Consider the following 20,586-nt stretch of genomic DNA (forward strand, 5'->3'; position numbering starts at 1 on the left):
ATGATAAAAGTATTGCATTACTAGCTTGGGAGGTTCTCATGTTTGAAAAAGTGCCTTGCGTGGCATATAGATCAGCTCTCACTTGCCAATATTTGACGTAGACCTCAACTAGTATGCCATCAGGGCTCGGGGCCTTATCTCTCGGCAGTGCTTCCAAGATATCATCATCTGAGACCAGCTCCTCGTCCACCACAACAAAGATAGAGGGGAGTTTTATCCCCTCTAGGATGAACTATTCATTGTTAGACACTAGCACTCAAAGATCCTTGTAATAATTCATAAACAGCTTAGTTACCTCTATCTAGCCATGCATCCAAGCACCATCCTCCATCATAAGGCCTGAGATGAAGTTTTGTCTTCTTAACATTGTCGCTGAAAGGTGGAAGAAGCAAGTATTCTTGTCTCCATCCTACACTCATCTCAGCTGAGAGCATTGCAACCATTTAATGCTTATTTGCCAACTTAGCGTCGCTTTCTGATTACAATAGCTTCTAAGAGTTAATAGTCCTCCATTGTCAAGAGAAACATATATGTCAAGCTCCTCCAGATCATTGATCTCTTATTTCACCGAAAGCAAGGAGGTTTCCCACCAACCAATAGCATTTTTACTCCACCCCCTAAGCCTATATTGCATGTTGTAGACCTTGTGCGTAAATGCACATATGGGGATGTCATGCACGTTGCTAGCATTAATGATATGTCCACAATCTTTTTACTTAGTCCAGTAAAGTTCAAAACGGAAGGGTTTGATCCCTCCTTTTCTCTTTGCTAGGACAATAATCAAGAGTGATGCATAGTCAGATGTAGAGCGGTCCAAGTGTGAGCATCCCGGGTGCAACCTCACCCATTCTGGACTAGCTAGAGCCCTATCTAACTTGACCCATACATGGTGACAACCCTGTTGATTATTGCACCATATGTAGGGTAGGTCCTCAAAACCTAAGTCACACAAGTGAGCATCATCCACGAATTTAGTGAACTTTGGCTAGAGAGTGACTGGTATATACCTCCTCTTCTCCTCCACCAAAAGGATGGCATTGAAGTCACCTGTCGCTATCCAAGTGATGCCGAGTGACTTGAGGCATGCCAATCGACGTAGTTACTGACATATACTGCAAAAACCACCCAAGTTCCTCAATCATGGGAGGAGATCACCATATGCGCCGCTTGCCACGATATCGCTATAACATCCACCCAATCTTAAAAAGCCTTCTAGAGCATGATGAGACCTCCGGATGTCCTAACTATTGGAATCGACAAAAAAGATCAGTTCCAACTACGACTGACCGTTTTAGTCTTTTCTCAATTTGCATGAGTTTCTAGTAGGAACAAGAAGTCCGGCCCATGTTCCTTGCACAAATCTCAACACCTATCAACTAGTTCCTTCTTTAGAGTACTACTATAATTCCAGTAGATAGCTTTAAACATGGGGATATAGAGAGGGAGAAAGGAATCAAGCTGTTTGGCCACACTTGGCAGTTGTCGGGCCATCTAGACCACAAGTAGATTGTTTAGAAGGCTCTTCAACTAACATGGTTTACTAGCCGTGCTATTGCCAATGGATACCAAGGCAAGCCAATCCGTTGGTAGCTCATCCACCTCCATGGAGGCTTGGTCTTTCCATGGGTGCCACCATTTGTAGTTGCCGAAGATTTTGAACCACTATAGAGTGATTTTCCTTTAGCCCCTTATACTTTACTAGTGGGCACATATTGACCATCGCCACTCCATCCTTGTAAACTTTTGGCGAATATGTGACTCTAAGCATATGACAGCCTTTCCTTGTTGCCACAAAAGCATGCCTGCATTCTCTCTTAATGCTAGAACCAAGTTTGACAGTGACTATATTAATGGACACACTACCTAGGTCTATTTCAATATTAGCCTCAGGGGGTGTCGTTCGCCCCTGACCACCTAAGCTTCTAGACCTTTGAGGCTCGACACATGGGGCATCGACCTCCTCGGTCCTTGCCCCGACAATAGATGTAAGTCCCTCAGCTTTTTGTCCTTCCTTTAAGATGGATCCCTATTGGCCTTATTCCATATCTTTGTCATTTCTATGATTGGCATTTGATGGATTCTCGTTACAAAAATTACTTTTTTTTTATATTTTTTTAGCTAAACAATAGAAAGTAAGATAGTTTTCAAAATTACCAACTATACTTTCCTCACTTCACTGTAATCAAACATGCCTAAAAAGTATAACTCGCTTTCAATGAGGTAGAAGCTCCCTTCCCTTCTTATTAAACATGGAGAATATATTTTGTCATCTACTCTAATTAAATAGATGCCAAAATACATATATATTAGATTAGAACATAGAGACTCTACACAATAGATCCATCATTAAAATTTGTAGTTAAAATGTATGTTAATACAACATTTTTTGAAACATTATATCACATATCCTCTCTCTCATCCTCAATATTTCTCTCTCCCAATTGGAACCCAATGCTAAGTTATATAGTAATATTACTTCCAATTTCTTTTCTTGCTCTCCATCTCTTCCAATGTCCCCAAATCACTTTCTCTTCTAATCTCTATCAAACTTTCTCCTTTCTCCTTTCTCCTACAACTCAAATATGTAGTCATAGGAGGGTGTAATAACCTAAAAGAAATAAGACATTCTAATTGAGTCATTGCTGCATCAATTTGCATATATATATATGCTATTTGAATTAATAGCAAGTAATGCATCATTCTTTGACACTTCTAAATTTGACTCTTATTATGTTTGTGACAATAATGTAGCTATTATATTTATGAGATTGTTTAACATGTTTCAATATTTTGTTACAAAAAATAATAAATAATCCATACATTGAATAGCTGTGAAATAGAATATTTGGGTATAGAGCATGAATTTGCCAACAACCCTGAAAACAAGACATAAGATTTGGAGAATAAACAATTTTATGCATGTTGTTTTCTTCTTATGTTTGATCAATTATCATATCTTTGTCCTCCAAAAAATGTGTATGAATCTTGTTCTTAATAATTAACTCAACTTTGATATCTGGGCACTTTAAAAAGTTATGGAAGGGAAAAAGTAGTAGCGAGAGATAGATAAAAGAGAAGAAGCCTCTTATCCATTTAAAGTGGTGGTGATAAGGTAATAAAGGGCAATAGGATTGCCAATATGGTGGTGATGAGGATGTTCTATACTAGGTTTGAACTTAATTAGGCTTGCTACAACATAGTAAAAATATAATACAAGTAAAACACCCAATATTTACAATATATGCACCACATTGAAAGATATAAGGAATAAAGAAATAAAGCATATTGCCACAACATAAGATTTATATAATTCATTCAAATTTAGGTTATATCTATGATCTAACAATAAGAAAAATCTATTATAATAATGAATAATATTTACATTGAGGATTGATTATAGGTTACCTCTTTGAAGATAATAAATAAGAAGAGATTTATCAGTGTAATATAGCTATACCACCAACTCCTCCTTAATAGCAAGCAAAGAGACTATGCTCAAATCCTTAAGCATACTATGAGCTTCTCTATTATATAAGAACCCAACCTAAGATCTCTTAAGATGATAGGCTCTTTTGCGATCTATTCTTCTCTCTTACCAAACCCTAGCAAATAAAGGAAAAACAAAGCTAGTTCCCCATTTAATATTATGAACCCTAGTTTACAAATATTTTCATAGAAAAAGACAAAAATATCCCAAGAGAAATAGAAAATTATGCCCTCTACATATTGTTCTCAAATCACCTCTAATAATACCTTTAGCTTATCTCTTTTGAAGCTTAGAGAAGTAGTGCTTCACTTATCTTTTCTATTTGCACATGCTTCTTGGCTACAAGTTGGCTAGTGGTAGAGTAGGGTTGGGTTAAAATCAACTCAGACACAAATAGGGCATACCAAGATGGCGTTGGGGTTGTAATCAAAGATGACCAAATGGTACCAATTGATAGCTTAGGAACCTTGCCCTAACCGAGTCGATCATCTTCACTAATATATGGGCAATCCAGATGAAACTCGAGGTCGGCTAAAAGTTTTAATGAGTTTTGAGTACATGAAATTAGAGAGAATAATCGAGTTGCTAATTGGGCAGTAAATTAAAGTAGGATAGCTGCCGACAATTTTAATCTTGGACTGAATGATCCATTTCCTCTAGATACCTAGAGTTGATCAAACAGCCCAACTCGTTCATGCCAGCTCGTTTAGACCAGGCTAAGCTTGGCCTAGATTGAGCCCGAACTGTCAATAGGCGGCACAAGCTAGCCCTTTGCTCACCCAACTTGGAAGCCCACCCATCGGCCTGACCTAAAAGCTTGGTCCAAAAACTCACCCGAAAGCCTAAGTTATTGATCAGATATACTCAGATAGCAGCCTTCAATCTTAATCCATCTAATGATCTAGAACCACTAATATTTTAGTATATATACTCATTACTTAGTCACTTAGACCAGGGACTTAGGTTCTATGGCTTCTGTAGCTCTAGCCCATACTTAGTCACTCGAATCACTCAGTCACAGAGCACAAGAGGAGAAGGGCGAAGGAGTCATTCTTGCTGCCACTATCGCGGTGGAGGAACACCTTCTCTTCATGTGGCTCCCCATCGAGAGATCCTTGTAGCGGCCTCCTTTCTATCTTTGGCAAGCTACGTGGCGTGGAGGGGTCGCTGCCATTCGGATTGTCTCAGGAGCCGAAAGCCCAGCCCAAAAGCCTAAGACTCTCTCGATGGACTGACTGACTCACTAGAGAAATCCATGGCAATGACGAGGATCTCAATGGTGATCCCTAGCTAGCCTCTAAGGAACAAGCATCAGGTCGATGTTGCCACGATTGAAGTCCATAACAAGGTCCCAATTTTTTTTTCTTTTCTTCTCAATTGTTCTTGTTGTTAGTGAGTTAGGGGTGATTCAAATTTGAATTATGTATCATTTGGATTATATATCCATTAAGGTCCGGCATTAGCCATACCACCTCCACTGCTCATCCATACCATACCCAGTCCGATCTCCAAACCTAAACCCAACCTATTGATTAAGCCTAGCCTAGCTCAGCTCAGCCAACCCCTTCTCTCATGAGCTGATGAGCGGTAACAGGCTAGATTATTCTAGCCCGACTCAAACCCAGCTTGGCCTGATCTACTAGCGAGCTAGCTAGCGAACATAATGTCTAGCCCAGTTCGCTCGATTGGCCCGGCCCAACCTACCCAATGGTCACCTCTATTTGTACCCTCTTATCTTAATACAGTTCAATTTCTTAAAAAAAAGTGTGGTACGCAAACCTTATTTAATTTCAACTCAAAATATATATCTGCATACACACACAAACACACATACACACACACACACACACATATATATATATATATACACTTTTCTTCAATTTTTTTTTTAAAAAGTGTGGTACACGGTACACCTAAAAAATTTATAAAAAAGAGAGAAAACAAAGTGTCCAATGTTCGGTGCATTTGAACTACCAACCACCAGTTCCGTCTTCTCTCTTTTATCCTGATTAGTTATCTCCTCGTTCCCTTTCTTCTCTCTCCCATTGCCATGGCTCTCAATCTCTTCTCTCGCTCGTTTCATCACCTCCCCCTCTCCCTTGACAAAACCCAGAAGGGCTTTTCAATTCCACCATCCAACCGCAATCCCCTTTCTAGCTCTCTGCTCCCCAAAACTGCCTCATTTCGGAGCTATGACAGCCATGGAAGACTTGTTACTCATGCAGTGCAGGAGGAGCAGTCCCAGTCTGTGAAATTGGACGAGACCCAAAAGCCCAAATCTCCTGAATCCTCCTCCAAGCTGGTTCTTGTCGTCGGAGGAACCGGCGGCGTTGGTGCGCAATTTAATCCCCTTTTCCTTCTGTTTTCCTTGTCTTGTTGATCATATTATCCTACATATGTTCTTATCATGTAGAAGTAGAACTAGCAATTGTTGAATATGAACTGTTCTGCTTTAATTCAATATACTCTTGACGATTAATTTGAATTTTGATGTATTATAATAGTTGATTTTTTAAACCAATTACTGATGAAATGTTATTCATCCTCGCACGAATATATCTTTATTAACATTTGGTATAGGACTTTGGTTCTAGTGATGATTTAAGTAAGTAATCAGGATTGGATTGACAATTTGATAGAAGTCACTTTTCTTGTTGTTGGATTCGGTCACTCAAACTGTTGCTTCCTTTGACAGGGAAGTCTTTCCTCCCAGTTATCTGTCAATGAGTCAAAAGATAAGCGAAATAGCCGTGATATTTAGCCCTACATAAAGGTTAGATGCTAAAAAATGGGTTCACAATTTATAGGTTTAAGCTTTTGGGTGGATAGATTCCATTATGTGTACAAGTATCTATTCCTAGTTAGGTTAGGATTGTGGTGACTCCTAAGTGTTTGGGTTTCGCTTACCTTGTTGATGCTGATACCAAATAATTGAAACAGGGAATCTGGATGAGCTATACAACATGACTATTTATGTTTATGGATTTTAGATATGTTTGCAGCTTAGGTTGTGCTTTCTTCTTCTGAGGTAAAGGGTGGTGGATCCACCATTTCATTTCACCAGTAGTAAACCTAAAACAGAAGGGCAAGAAGACTGATAAGGAGATAACAGTGATAGTTAATGACAGAGAGTGGCAAAATCCACACCTTAGAAATCCAAAAGTCGATGAAAGCACTTAATATATTACCAACTACAGATAAAGGCATCAGTTTATTTTATTTTTTCCCTTCATTTTGTTGTTCCATATTCACTTCATCAGGTTCTGTGATGGAAATAATTGTTTTAGTTTCCTTCCTCCTAATTGATGTTGAACTGACTTAACACATGCCATCAAGGGGAAAAAAGAAGTTTCTTCTCTCCTAAACATATATAGAGTGTTATTTGTTTTTTTGCCAAGTTATATGCTGCATTCACCAGATGAACTTTCAGCATGCCTAATGAATTCATATTGTAATGAAAAGTGGAAACGCTTCTTTCCAGGGCAGTTGGTAGTTGCATCATTGCTAAGCAGAAACATTAAATCACGCTTGCTGCTGAGAGATCCCTTAAAAGCATCTTACCTGTTTGGTGAACAAGATGACAGCATTCTAGAGGTATGCACATATCAACCAAATTACATCTCTGTAGTTATCCAGTTGTGCCTTTTCCTTTTTAATTTTTTTCTTCCTGGTGTATTGGTTTGTGATAGATATGTGAAGGAGATACAAGGAATCCTAATGATTTGGATCCAGCTTCCTTTGAGGTTTTTCTTCTTGATTCCTATAATAGTTTCCAACTTAAATACATAAGAATTTTGTACATGATTGAGTATGAAATCAGATTATAGGGCTCTTGTTTCATAGGGAGTCACACATGTGATTTGCTGCACTGGAACTACAGCATTTCCTTCAAAGCGCTGGGATGGAGACAATACCCCTGAACGAGTAGGTAGGACTAGTGCTCTTGCCCTAGGACATCATTTTTCTTTTCTGGTTAATTTTTTTTTCTCGGTGTATTTTACTATTATTTTGTTTATGTGGCATTCGAGAATACACTTACAAGAAAAGAAAAGGAGGGGGAGAGAATACTGTGCCTAGAAATTTTTTTTCAGTTTCTTAGGCTTAATTATTGGAAATTTGGAAATACAGTTCCTATGCTTAATTTCTGGCAATTTTGTTAGCGAGCTATATTATGGTATACTCCTTGTAAATGCTAATGAAATTCTTCTCCTTTTCCATAAATGTCAGAAAAAACTGCAAACCTTTCTTGACTTCTTATTTAACCAGTTGATTATCTTTCAAAGAAATTTGCTCTAAGATTAATTGCAGAATATTTCAATTATTAACAATATTTTTACTTGAGAGTTGTTTAAACAACTTTATTTAACCTTAACGGATGATTCTTTTTTTGAAGATTGGGAGGGCATCCGGAATCTTGTAGCAGCAATTCCTTCAACATTGAGCAGATTTATTCTCGTCTCATCTGTTGGTGTCACAAAATATAATGAATTACCATGGAGGTTTGTTACCTATTTTTTCAGAATTCAGAGTATTGAAGAAGTTATGATATTTAGGATTCTAAATTTGAATTCTTTATGAATAATTATTTGCAGTCAAAGCAGCTTTTAATCAATGACTTTATAAGTGGAGTATTGAGAATGTTTAAATAGTTCATGCTAATCAGTTTTTCCTCATAAAATATGTTTGTTGTTTCTACTGAAAGCAATATTTTTAGCTCAAAAGATATTGGTTTCGGTTGCATCTTAGTGGAAATCGCTCTCAAAACTAGCAATTAGACTGGTTTCAGGGGTAAACAATGAGCTAGAACTGAGTGTTGTCCAAAATGGTCTCAATGACAACTCTTTTAAGTACAGTTCATATTGGTGACTAGATTCTGCCCTAATCCAACTGTACCAACCCAATAGAACTTCTTCTGACAAGCTATTAAGCCTAATGTAATGCATTGAAAATCTAAGAGAGAATAAATGCACACAGGTTTTCATGGGATTTGGCTTGAATATGATATCTTTCACTTTGCTCCTTTCCGTTCCTGTGGGCAAATTTCCCTTTGAGAGGCTAGAGTATGATTTACTATGGCACTGTAGTAATCAAGGCAAAATTATTCAATACTGCAAAGCATTTGTTTATATCTATGTCTTACGCTCAAATCTGCTCTTCTTATCTCTGCAAGTGACAGTGACCATTTTCATCATGTCATATGAGTCTTTCCTTCCTTTTTTTGTGCTAGTTTATCTATATTAGTACCTATCTTGTGTTGTATACAAATATTTTGTTTTTTAATATATTTAATAAGACCAAAACCATATCCATCAATACTAGAGAAATGCAGACAAAACCTATGGGAACTCAAAAAGTTTCTTTTTTTTCTCAAGAGACCGAAACCATAATTTGAACTATGGTTTTCCTAGACTTCAATCTTTGATACCAGAAAAGGAGCGTCCGAGCATGAGGTTCCCACAATGCATGTTTTGGGGAGGTGCAAGATTATTCAGCCCCACTTCCATAACTAGAGCGACTATGTGCAGAACTTTAACTCCCCCACCGCTCAGGACACATTAAGTATGCCTAAACTATCATATGAAGTGATGGCATCAAAAAGATAAATATAAGTCTTTCTAATCAAAATAGAAGCGTTGAAAAAAAATTTAATGGATTCTTTCTAAGCAATTGGGCATGAAATGATTTCTTATTAGTAAAGAATTGTTGATTTTTCTAGATTACTAGTATGTTGTACCTTTGAGAAATAATAATATGTTGTAGTTTTTAGGACTTCTAGAACTACCAAGTAAATATATATTATTATAAGGTGTTAGAATCTAAAAGATAAAAAAAACACTGTTCTCTTACTGCTTATACTTTTAGAGTATTTAGTGAGTAAAAATGTGGTATCACCTTCTAACTCAAATCCTAATAGGCTTACCTTATCAATTAAATATAAAAAATATCTACCCAATTAAGTTGAGTCCCATATTAGAAGTAAATTAAGCTTTTAGAATAGTTGGTGAATTAATATAAGGAATTATAGCTTTTATGTACGAAACTTTCATTTTGGCATACTAAGTAACCTATCATTAATACATGTCATCAGTGTAATGATTTTAAACCGGTACTTAATGTCCTTTTTTGGAGGATATTATGTATAGATTATGTAATTCTGTAAAGGTATGCATCACCTTTGTCCTACTATATGTGTAAAAGCATCAAGTGTATCATATGTCCATCCTCTCTAATATGCTTGTTTGCTTTTTGGTTTATAGATGAAGTCTTCCTAAGAGCTTTTGACTTTGGCTTATCATTTGTAGTGTTATGAACCTCTTTGGTGTTCTTAAATTTAAGAAGATGGGGGAGGATTTTGTTCGCAACTCAGGCATTCCCTTCACCATTATTAGGTGCACTATACTTTATCTCAACATAAATCTTGCTTCCATATCTACTCAAAATAGGCGTTTCTAATTGACAGTGCCATACTACCCTCAAATTTGTCTTTCTTAGTTAAGATGGTTATCTCTGTTTGTCAGGCCGGGAAGATTGACTGATGGGCCCTACACTTCATATGATCTCAATACACTACTTAAAGCAACTGCTGGAGAACGAAGAGCAGTTGTCATAAGTCAAGGTATCGTTTTGATTGTTCTTCCCAGATGGAGATCTCAAACATATTAAGAATTTTGTTTCTTTTAATTACAATTATGTACAAATTCATCCAGTTTTCTGCATGTTCTGTTATTTGTCTGTCATATGAATGTCTTGTAAACTCGTGCTACATGAAAAACTCTTACCATCCTTCATTCATCTAGAATTTTATTCACATCTTCCAGAAATTTTCATGGTGAGAAAGCACTATAAAACTTCTCTGAACATATTGTAGCTTTGACATACATAGGATCAATGATTGGTAATCGCCATTTTTATGTGATTTCTTAAATTTTAAATTTTCACCATCCATATGAAAACACTAACTGTGGTTGAGATGGATGTTATGTGGTAGATCCTTTAGGAGGATAATTCCCACTTAACACATTTTGGATCTTATTGTGCATGCGTGCTAAAAGATCCTACAGCTTATCCATCTGACCTGCCCCTCTTTCCCTGTAATGAAGAATATTTCATCAATACCAGGAAAGGGAAAATAAGAAATAAAAAAAGATTGACATGATATTAGAGATAGGTTAAGTCTACATTGATCACTGCTGACATGTCCATAGAAGCAAAGACATAGATGCTAATTTAAACAGAACAAATTACAAAAGCATCAAGTTTATATGAGACAAACCTTTTATAAACTCAAACTTTTCTATATTACTTGGCATTGAAGGCCATTGAAATCGAGAAAATGGTTCTTATGATAAATAGATATGCAATAATGTTATTCTAAGAAGTATATGATCTTATATTAAGCACAAGATAGACTATTGAGAACATGGATGAGTGAAGTACTTCGTTGAATGCTTTTGGTTCGGTCCGCATAATAGGGCTCCTTCGAGCTTTGCTTCTGATATGGAAGGCATCTGTAGGTTCTTGCTATAAATGAGTATAGCATGAACTGTTCTGAACTGCTAAATATAAGATCTTGCTTTTGCCGAGTTCTAAGACAGATTTTGAAGTTGATCCAGTTGGTTTTGGTTGCCAATTGTATGCTCCGCAGCAATAGTTTTTCTCATCTAAGCTCAGTTGCACCTAGTGTGAGTTTCCTTCCTACAAAATATGGCGATTTCCCTGTGATGCTAACAGTGATGTATGAGAACTAGCAAAACAATCCAGTATAGTGATCCTACAGATTAAATCCTAGCATGATGCAACATTACCACTCAAGTACTTTCCAAAATTGGCATGCTTTTAATGGAATCAATGTTCATTTGTGGTATCCTGCAGTTCTAACTTGTAGTCAGTAGTAATGTCTACTTCTTATCCAAAACTAAATAAATAAAGAGGTAGATACCTATATATTCATATTCTTATACAAACCAGGTCTATTTTTCTATCATTTCCACAACACACTTGTAAAGTTTTCATGTAATATATTATCATGGCTGGATGCTATTATGCTAATTTTGCTTCTATTTAATATATATATATATATATATCTTTTTTTTTCCTAATAGTTACATTTTCTTGTCCTATTAGGAGACAAACTTGTGGGAGAGGTAAGCAGACTAGTGGTGGCAGAAGCCTGCATACAAGCTCTGGATATAGAAGAGACTCAAGGACAAATATATGAAATTAATTCTGTTAAGGTAGTTTTCTTACACTTGATTAATGTCTTTATGAAGCTTTTTTCTCTCAAGTTAAAAAATATGATCATTCTCTTTTGACCCTCAGAATAAAGCAAATAACTCGAAGTGCATGATAATCAAAAGGGAAAATTATATTTAGAACCACATATTCAGGCTACCTGCTTTGTTCCCTAATTTTTTTTCCTTTTATTCACCCAAGAACACCCTGGGTTAATTTAGTGGAATCAAATGGAGAAATATACCTTGAGATTCAAAGTGGAATATTGTAATTCCCTAAAATATTCTCCTTATGAGGGCTTCAGTATTAGTTATTGGTGAATTTAAATTTAGAAATTTATGTAATTTTCGTGGATGTTCCCATTACCTATGGTGAGTGGCTCCATGGGGAAGGATGAAAATGTATTTTGCAAAAAGTAGTTAAACTCAAAACCTACGCTACTAAAATATATTGTGTTTGGTTCGAGGCAAAGCTCCGAACTTAATTTGTTGACCCTATTTCTTAGTCTTAATTTAGATATTTTAAACGAGACTAAGAAAATATGGTGTTTGGTTATAAACTACGTTAAAACGTAATTATTACTCATGATATGATTGTAAAAAAGTGAAAAAGGAGGAAAATAAATAATGTATAAAATTAATGGACCAATATACCCTTCGACTTTAATGATAAAAGTGATGGATTTAAATTATGTCAAGAATAAAATTGAAATTAATTTAAATTTATACTAAAAATTTTATTGTATTTAATGGGAGTGAACTTGGTTATAAATAAAAAATAAATAAAAAGATGCTTGATTACTGAACTTAGCTAGAAGTTCCGGACGACCCTCTGAACTTAAAGCAAGCAACGGCTAATATTTCTAGTAACTGAATGCATTCATATTTTTTTGACTGTGATGGTTAGTTAAGATTAACATTTTGACATCCACTGTAGATGAAATAAGTGAAGAAATTGGAATTTTTTTTTCTTCGTGATTCTATTTTATAAGTTGAACAGTTTGACCTCTCTGTATAACTGAAATGGACTACTGCAGGGAGAAGGACCTGGAAGTGATCCTGAGAAATGGAGGGAACTTTTCCAAGCTGCTCAAATAAATTAGTTGGGCAATGCGCAGCTTATCAGGAAGAGTACTAAAAATATACCATGATCTTAATCTTGTCCATAGCAAGGTCATCCTCTCTGTAAAAATTTTAATGCCGTAAAATTCTTTGTAAATCCATTGTTTGGGATGTAACATTTGTATCTAAATTATACAGATCGTCTCCAAGGTTCATTTATAATTTGCATTCTTATTCATTTTTGGCAGATATTATTGTGAGCAGGGAAATTGAATCAACCTCATCAAAAGCCACGGTTTAACTCATGCATCAACAGTTACTTCCTCTTTAGAAGTGAACATGAAGTTTAGTGCTGGATTATTAATAGTTCGATGTTAGATTATTACTCAGTTAGAGTCAGCAATTGCCTCTCCTCATCCTTCTATCGCTCAGTGGTTATTAACGTTTTATTTATAATTGTGGCTTAGTTAAAATCCTTATGTTACTGTGGGGTAGTAAACACATTAAAAACAACGATCAATTCAACAGTTTAGTTTAATATAAAATTTTAATGTAGTTGGGTCAAATACTCAAATATCGAGTACGGATTCAGACCCAAATTGAAGCCCAATACTCCTGACAATCCTATAAATCTCTCGAGAACTGGTCAACGGACAATCCAACCCTATTGGCTTTCTCCGACCCAACTCGATTCTACGTCCAGATCTGTCCGAAATCCGAATTCAGATTCGGGGACAAACATTTTGAGAATTTTTCCAGATTTGGATTTGGGTACCGTTAAATATAAATCGGCCGGATCTGGATTCAGATTATCTGATATCTATTTACCCGCAAATACAACTAATTCTAATTAGCCAATCCTATCCTACCCGACCCGACCCGACCCGACCCACTAGCCCAATTGAACCCTAACTCATATATAACCACCTCTCCATCGGACTCTCATTTCCCCACCTCCATCGCACGCTGCCTCCGTTGCCCGTCGCCCCACGCCTCCGTCGCCGCCTCCCTCTCGCTCAAACCTCCTTTAAGGAGATTCTAGTTTCCTCTTACTAGGCGGAGATCCACTCCGTCGATTTCCGAAGAAAGGTGAGATTTTTCTGCACCTTGGTTTGCTAATACCTTAGTTGGTTCTTTCGGTTTAGTGGTTAATTTGCGAGAACTACATTTAACTTGTAGTAAATGTGATTAGAAAGCTCAGTTCTTTATTATTTCTTAATAAGCAAGCTCAAAGTTTGGTAATTGGTGCGGGTGCAATGACGAATTACTTGTTCTATTCTGTTTTTTTTTCCTGGTTACTATGCGTTCTTGGTTTTCAAATCAGATATAACCATATAATGTAGGGATTCAAGCTACTCGTCCACTTTGTCTCTGTCAGGCCAACTCCAAACACTTCACCTACAATGCTCTACATCGTTGGTTTAGGTCTAGGAGATGAGAGAGACATCACTCTCCGAGGGCTTGATGCTGTTCGAAGTTGCCACAAAGTGTACGTCGAGGCTTACACTTCTCTCCTCTCCTTTGGCCTTGCCTCCGATGGCCTCTCCAAGTTGGTACGTACAACTCCAATGGGTTTCTATTCTTTCTCGCTTTTTCCCATTAGATGTTAGTCGAAATGCTTACATGGGGATGGATACCGATTAATTGAACCAGGAGAAGCTTTACGGGAAAGAGATTGAGGTGGCAGATCGAGAAATGGTGGAGGAGCGAGCTGATGTCATGTTGCAAGAAGCTCTGGAATCTGATGTGGCTTTCCTGGTTGTTGGGGATCCTTTTGGGTATGGATGCTTCTTTTATGTGGTAATATGAATTATAGATTCAAAGTATAGCGAATTTTTCTTGATGATATTGTTTTGATTTTGCTTTTTGGTAATTCAATCTAAATTAAATAGTCAATTGGGAAAAAGGCATTTTCTTTTCTACATCATCTTTTCCTGCCTATTTTGAGACCCAATCTGACCTTCTTAGCTAGTCAAAGAAATTATTATCTTGTCTAGTATAAGGTAGTGTTTGTTTCATCATCTTACTGTCCATGATTTCATCATCTTTTTGGTGTTTTTAATCAACTGCCTAACATGGGATGCAGCGCAACAACACATACCGATTTGGTTGTCCGTGCAAAGAAATTGGGGCTGGAAGTCAAGGTGATACACAATGCATCAGTTATGAATGCAATTGGAGTTTGTGGATTGCAACTCTACCGTTATGGTGAGACAGTTTCTATACCTTTCTTTACCGAGACTTGGAGACCAGACAGTTTTTATGAGAAGATTCAAAATAATCGACAACTTGGACTGCACACTCTTTGCCTACTAGGTGTGTAAAGCTTTCCTTATTCTTAAATTATACTCAGAAGCCTTTAATATGTGAAGCATGAAGTCATAGTAATTTGAGAAAATGAGCACAATTAGTCATGTAGTGGCTTGGTTACTTTGAATGTGACATTGCATGTTGATTTTGGTTCTAGTATGAGTTGTTGATGAACAGAACTCTGGAAAGTACTTAACTTGGTCAAAGAACTTCTATGCTTTATATACTGTCAATGTAACCCGAGCTAAGGTTGAGGACTGATCCATCAACTTGTTATGCAAGATAGGAGTAGAAGCTGCAAAGAAGAGAACTCTGATTTACCGTTGATCTAAATATTAATCTGATATGTAATTTATGAGAAAGTAGTAGAATATAGAAAAAGCACACTTGAAATTTCATCATTCTTTGTGGAAAAGAACTTTGTCAATATATTTTATCCTTCAAAAGATATTTCTCTAGAATTTTATTTGAGTTGCTCACTTCAGCTATATTTGATGATTAATGGAGATGCTAAAGTTCTTTATTCTCTTATTAAATTAAATTCATGAACATTGGTTCATCAAGTAAGTCACTCAGTTTGATGGTTAGGGTTTGTTGGTGTCTGGATCAAGGAACCAGCCTCTTGCCTAACAGGGGTAAGACTGATATCATTTTCCTTCCCAAGACTTTGCGTTGATAGGAGCCTCGTGAACTAGGATGCGCTTATCAATTATCTAAAACAGAAACTAAAATGTTTATGTACTCAAGAAATAGTGCACATCTATGTGAAAAAGTAGACATCAACTTTTCCTTTTTTAAACCTAGCTGGAAGATCTGAGCAGTGCTGAATGTCAGAAATACCAAATTCTCACAATGCTTATCTTGTCATGTCGAGGTCTGCTTGTGCTGAAGTTACACACATCAAGATTTTACATGATGATCTTATGTCTTATTCTTTTTTAAATTGCAGATATACGGGTAAAGGAACCGTCATTTGAATCGTTGTGCAGGTAACCCTCAAATCCTCAAGGTTTAGTTTAGAGTTTCCTTGGCTGTGTGGAACTACACTTTTGGAATAGGTTTTCTTCTAATCTTTAAATGTGCCATAAAGTACTACATGTGCATGCCCGTCCATGAAACAGTATGCAGTTAGATATATGTTTGTGTTGTTGAAGTACAACTGTCCTCTCAATACCAATTTAGTTCTTGTATTTACAGAGGAAAGAAAGTTTATGAACCACCAAGATTCATGACAATAAACACTGCTATAAACCAGCTCTTGGAAGTGCAGGAAATGCATGGAGAATCAGGTATTTTTTTTACTTGACTCAACTTTATAAAGCCTATGAGCTTATTACCATAAATTGCATTTACTTTGGAACGCAGCTTCTATAGAAACCTTTCTGGTTTCGGCCATTGTTTCAGATCACATTATCCGGTATCAACTGATACTTCAAAGCATGAGTCCACAGTATTTTTATTAAGTTAAACCCATAAAAATATAGAAATAATTCATCTTTGTTTCAACTATCATATCTCTTAAATGGTTACAATAAAACTGATCATTCAATTTCAAAATTATCTGAGAGCATGAAATAAAGCATGATTCCACGAGTGTATATATTTATAGGTAAGAGTAGCTTCATCTGTTGCTAGCTTACATATACACATTGTATCACATGGAAGTTGGATGTACAACACAGTCCAAGATAGAAACCAGCACCTTTAAGTAGAGAAAAATTTCAGTTTGGAAAAAGAAACTGAAACAATTAGGGAAAAAACTTAAAATAGGTACAGGGCCAGCTCAGTGGTGCTCCATCAACTGAATTGATAGCACAACAAATTAACCATTTGAATAAACGTTTAATGTGATACAACAAAGATAAAGTGTAAAAATATACTGTCGCAATGCATGGGGTTCATGCAAAGATGAAGTGTCATTTGCTAATTACGTGGGTTATATGGATCCCTTTTTACAGTTTAGATCTAGAGTATTTCCATGAGAAACGGCATAGTAACCAATGAAATGCTCTGGGATATTGAAGACAATTAGGCGAGCATAGATCAGATATTAATTATCTTAATAAAGCAACAAGAAACTTGATTTGTGCCATGAAAATCAAGAGGATTTGTAATATAGCTTCATGATACATGCATCTATGTCATGAGTGACTAATATCGGTTGATTTTCAAGGTTAAGATGACAAAAGCATATTTAAAATTATTAATTCTTTTTAATTTTGAACTTTTGAAGTTTCTCAAAGTATGAAAAAAGATGCTCGTCTGTTTCATTAGTTATGTTTAGAGACTTTGAAGATGTAACTTGATCTATGACACCAGAACTTGCAAGTCTTGCATATAGAGGGGGAAGGAATTATTGTAGTTGTCCCATAATGCACTTATGTCTAATCGTTGTGAATAAAAAATTACAACACATATCTCAAGGAAAGTCGCTTATGTCTATAAATGCAAGCCCAACGTAGTGCATCGTGGTAATTTCTGGAATTGGTAATTGTAGTTGGGGATTTCCCCCTTCTCTCAAAATTTACTTTGTTCAATCTATAGCTTGTAATGAAAGAAATTATTTTGCTGGCCTGCTTACCACAACCTAAGACCATTTGGATGTAGCACTTAATGTTTTCTCTTGCTTCATCGAAGACTTCATAGTAATTACTATGTTCTTACTAAGTTTTGTTCAAGAAATGAAAGAAAATATAGTAGAATACTTATGTTTCTTCTTTTTGGTTGTCTACCAGTGTACAATGCAGATTCAATATGTGTAGGAATAGCTCGCCTTGGAAGTCAAGATCAGATGCTTGTTGCTGGTTCAATGAAGAAATTGCTTGATGTTGATTTTGGTGCACCTCTTCATTGCCTCATTATAGTAGGAGAACTTCATCCTGTGGAAGAAGAGATGATGCAATTTTACCTAATTAAGTAATCAAGTGGAAAAGACTAATCTCTAGCACTTGTGCTGATTAACAGCTGCCTTGCAAAATTAAGGTCTGTTTTTTTTAATAATAACTTTTGACAGATGCCATGTTTCCTATGTTTTTACATTTTCTTTATTCCTGCAAGTCATTTATTTCTTTCAAAAATTATGGACATTGACCTTTTGTTTTGTTTTATCTGTTAAGCTTTTCATGGCAGTTATTCGGCACCAGAGAGAGCTCCACATGCACCATTATGTTGTTTCTCTTGACAACCTTTGCTAATGAGAACTTTTTGCATGAGAAAATGATCTGTATGTATTATTATAGCAACAAAAATTGAAGCATGACTAGGAAATACATTGGCTCTATAATGATAGATCATATAAGTAACAACAACAGCTACAACAATAGCAGTTCAGGAAGATCCTTACATCACAATCAGTTAGCTTCACAGTGAGGTCCTTGTGCGTGCGAGATTCAAGAGATTTTTTTTTCCATGGCATGCTGCATGCAACTAGTCTTTGGTGCTTGTTCTTGCCTTTTGCACTTTCAGCTATTGATTAGAATTCCTGCTTATGCCCATGTTATAAGTAGTATTCATGGGGCATTTCCAAACCATCTCAAGTGATTTTAGCTCATTCATTTCCTGCTACCTTAACTTTCTAGATTCAACCTTTTGTTGTTTATAGTGACATAAGTTTTCCATCTTAGCAGCTTCATCTTTGTTATGCTCCTAAGCCTCGTACTATGAACCTATCTTTTAGCTACCCTTTATCTTTAGATAATCACTGGTCTCATAGTGGTCTTAATTTCTCTAAGATGGTCTAAGTGATTATATAGCAGTTTTCTACCTCGAACTATTATGCTATGACCAAATGGCCCAGCAACCTATTACTACCGCCGAGCTTTTAATCTTTTAGTATATGATTGTAGATTTAATTTAGTGCAAAATTCTCTACAAAATCAGGTCCTAATATGGTATTTTTCCATTCCTTTACTCTCAAACACCTATTCAGAGTGAAATTACTCCATACTAGTCTCTAGTGTACTATGTGCTCTTTGTTGGGCATTGTTAAACCTCGTAAATTTGTTTCTGAGTAGTGTAGTGTAGTCTGTTCTTTGACCAACAGTATCAGCACAAACTTTATGTGCAAGCAAATGATTAGTTTAGACTTTAGAATATGTCGGTGTTTTGATTCAAGAACTCAAGGCCAAGTGAACTGGGAGATTTAGTTGAATAAGCTGCCACCAATCATTCTCTCTCAAAAACACGAGTTTAGTTGTTGGGGCTACAATCTAGCAGTCACTCCTGCTATTTTAGGATAGATTGCGTAGAAATGGACGGGATCAGCGAATTGCATGATTAAAGTGTGAATGAATTATATCTAAGAAGGCATTATAGAATTTGAAATGGTTTAAAGAAATTAAGTAATATGTAAATCATGGATGACCGTGCCGACCGACACAGGGTGTGCCGGCGGCGTACTAGCATATGGCACGAGGGGTGCCGCACAACACCCCTCCTAATAGTTCCGCCGCTCGCCGTCGACCTCGTCGTCGAGCTACCCATTGCCGATTGTCGTCGCCCGAGCGCATTTTAAGTTTTAACCAATAACTTATCTCTCTCTCTCTCTCTCTCTCTCTCTCTCTCTGGCTAAGGCACCCGAAGCGCTCGGGCGACGGCGATCGGCAACGGCAGAGGAGGCGAAGGCAAAGGTGGGTATCTCTTTTTCTTTTTCTCTCCTCTTACGGCACGGCCGGCAAGTGCCGCGGCACATGCCGTGTCGGCCGGTTGGCACAGTCCATGCCTGTGTCATGGCCATTGTTGATGTAAATATCATTAACAATTTGACATGCAAATCAAACATTTCCTTTTTCTTCCACTACTAAGACATACTAACGTCTTGCTTTTTTTTTCTTATTTGCAGCCATCATTGGAAGAAATGTTCTTTTGTTGTAATATGATCGATATCCTCCAAACTGAAATGTTATCTGTATCCCCCTAGATACAGAGGAGGTGAAGAAGAAAAAAAAACGTATCCTTGTTTGGGTGCAAGAAGAAGGGTGATGTGAAATTCTTTTTCCGTGGATCAAAAATTGGTTCAACACCACAGTGTCCAGTTATTTATTCATGTAGAATTAGGGACTTGATTGCTCCCTCTTTCACACCAAAGAGGGTGATTTGAAATTTTACTTTGTTGAAATTGACACCAGATTAACAGGTAGCTATGTGTTTATGTACAACTCAGTGACATGATTGCAAAATTTAAATCTTCACACCTCGTGATGTTTCAGCATAGTTAAGTTGTTGAGTGTATAATCTCTTGAAATACATCCACATGAATTTGAACATATTATTTTTCTAATTTTCTGTAGAAAGTTGAATACAGCTCTTCTTTATTTTAATGAAACTGAATGAGGGGAGGAAACCTGTTGGATATACTTCGTTTGACCTTTTAAACTGTGCAGTTAAACCTTGGGCTTAGCTCATAACCTCTAAGTATGGCGGTTGCAGGCCGCAGCTAGGCAATTCTACATGTTTAAATATCTGCACTCTTCTCTTGGAGTGGTTAAGGATGGTCCA

General features: G+C 36.6%; 2 protein-coding genes across 8 annotated transcripts; both read left to right on the forward strand.

Annotated features, from left to right (window-relative positions):
- Nucleotides 1-5,441: 5,441 nt before the first annotated feature.
- LOC140790168 (uncharacterized protein At5g02240) lies at nt 5,442-13,018 on the forward strand. Its single transcript, XM_073140122.1, has 9 exons — nt 5,442-5,820; nt 6,969-7,081; nt 7,177-7,230; nt 7,331-7,415; nt 7,881-7,986; nt 9,790-9,876; nt 10,006-10,103; nt 11,612-11,721; nt 12,756-13,018. Exons 1-9 carry the CDS (start codon nt 5,538-5,540, stop codon nt 12,819-12,821), a joined length of 1,002 nt encoding a protein of 333 aa, XP_072996223.1. The 5' UTR covers nt 5,442-5,537; the 3' UTR covers nt 12,822-13,018.
- A 709-nt stretch (nt 13,019-13,727) lies between these two features.
- On the forward strand, nt 13,728-20,299 carry LOC140790807 (probable diphthine methyl ester synthase). 7 transcript variants are annotated; one of them, XM_073141085.1, is made up of 9 exons: nt 13,731-13,869; nt 14,159-14,333; nt 14,434-14,558; nt 14,867-15,096; nt 16,040-16,079; nt 16,288-16,379; nt 17,826-18,072; nt 19,662-19,718; nt 19,931-20,299. In XM_073141085.1, the coding sequence occupies exons 2-7, from the start codon at nt 14,184-14,186 to the stop codon at nt 18,008-18,010; spliced, it is 822 nt and encodes a 273-aa protein (XP_072997186.1). In that variant the 5' UTR covers nt 13,731-13,869; nt 14,159-14,183; the 3' UTR covers nt 18,011-18,072; nt 19,662-19,718; nt 19,931-20,299. The 7 variants fall into 7 exon arrangements, with proteins under 7 accessions (XP_072997183.1, XP_072997182.1, XP_072997186.1 ...); XM_073141084.1 differs by having other exon boundaries at nt 13,733-13,869; nt 14,124-14,333; XM_073141080.1 differs by having other exon boundaries at nt 13,733-13,869; nt 16,273-16,379.
- The last annotated feature ends 287 nt before the right edge of the window (nt 20,300-20,586 follow it).

The sequence above is a fragment of the Typha latifolia genome, chromosome 6 (assembly GCF_019914945.1).
Source record: "Typha latifolia isolate L0001 chromosome 6, TyphaL0001v2, whole genome shotgun sequence".
Taxonomy (NCBI): Eukaryota; Viridiplantae; Streptophyta; class Magnoliopsida; order Poales; family Typhaceae; genus Typha; species Typha latifolia.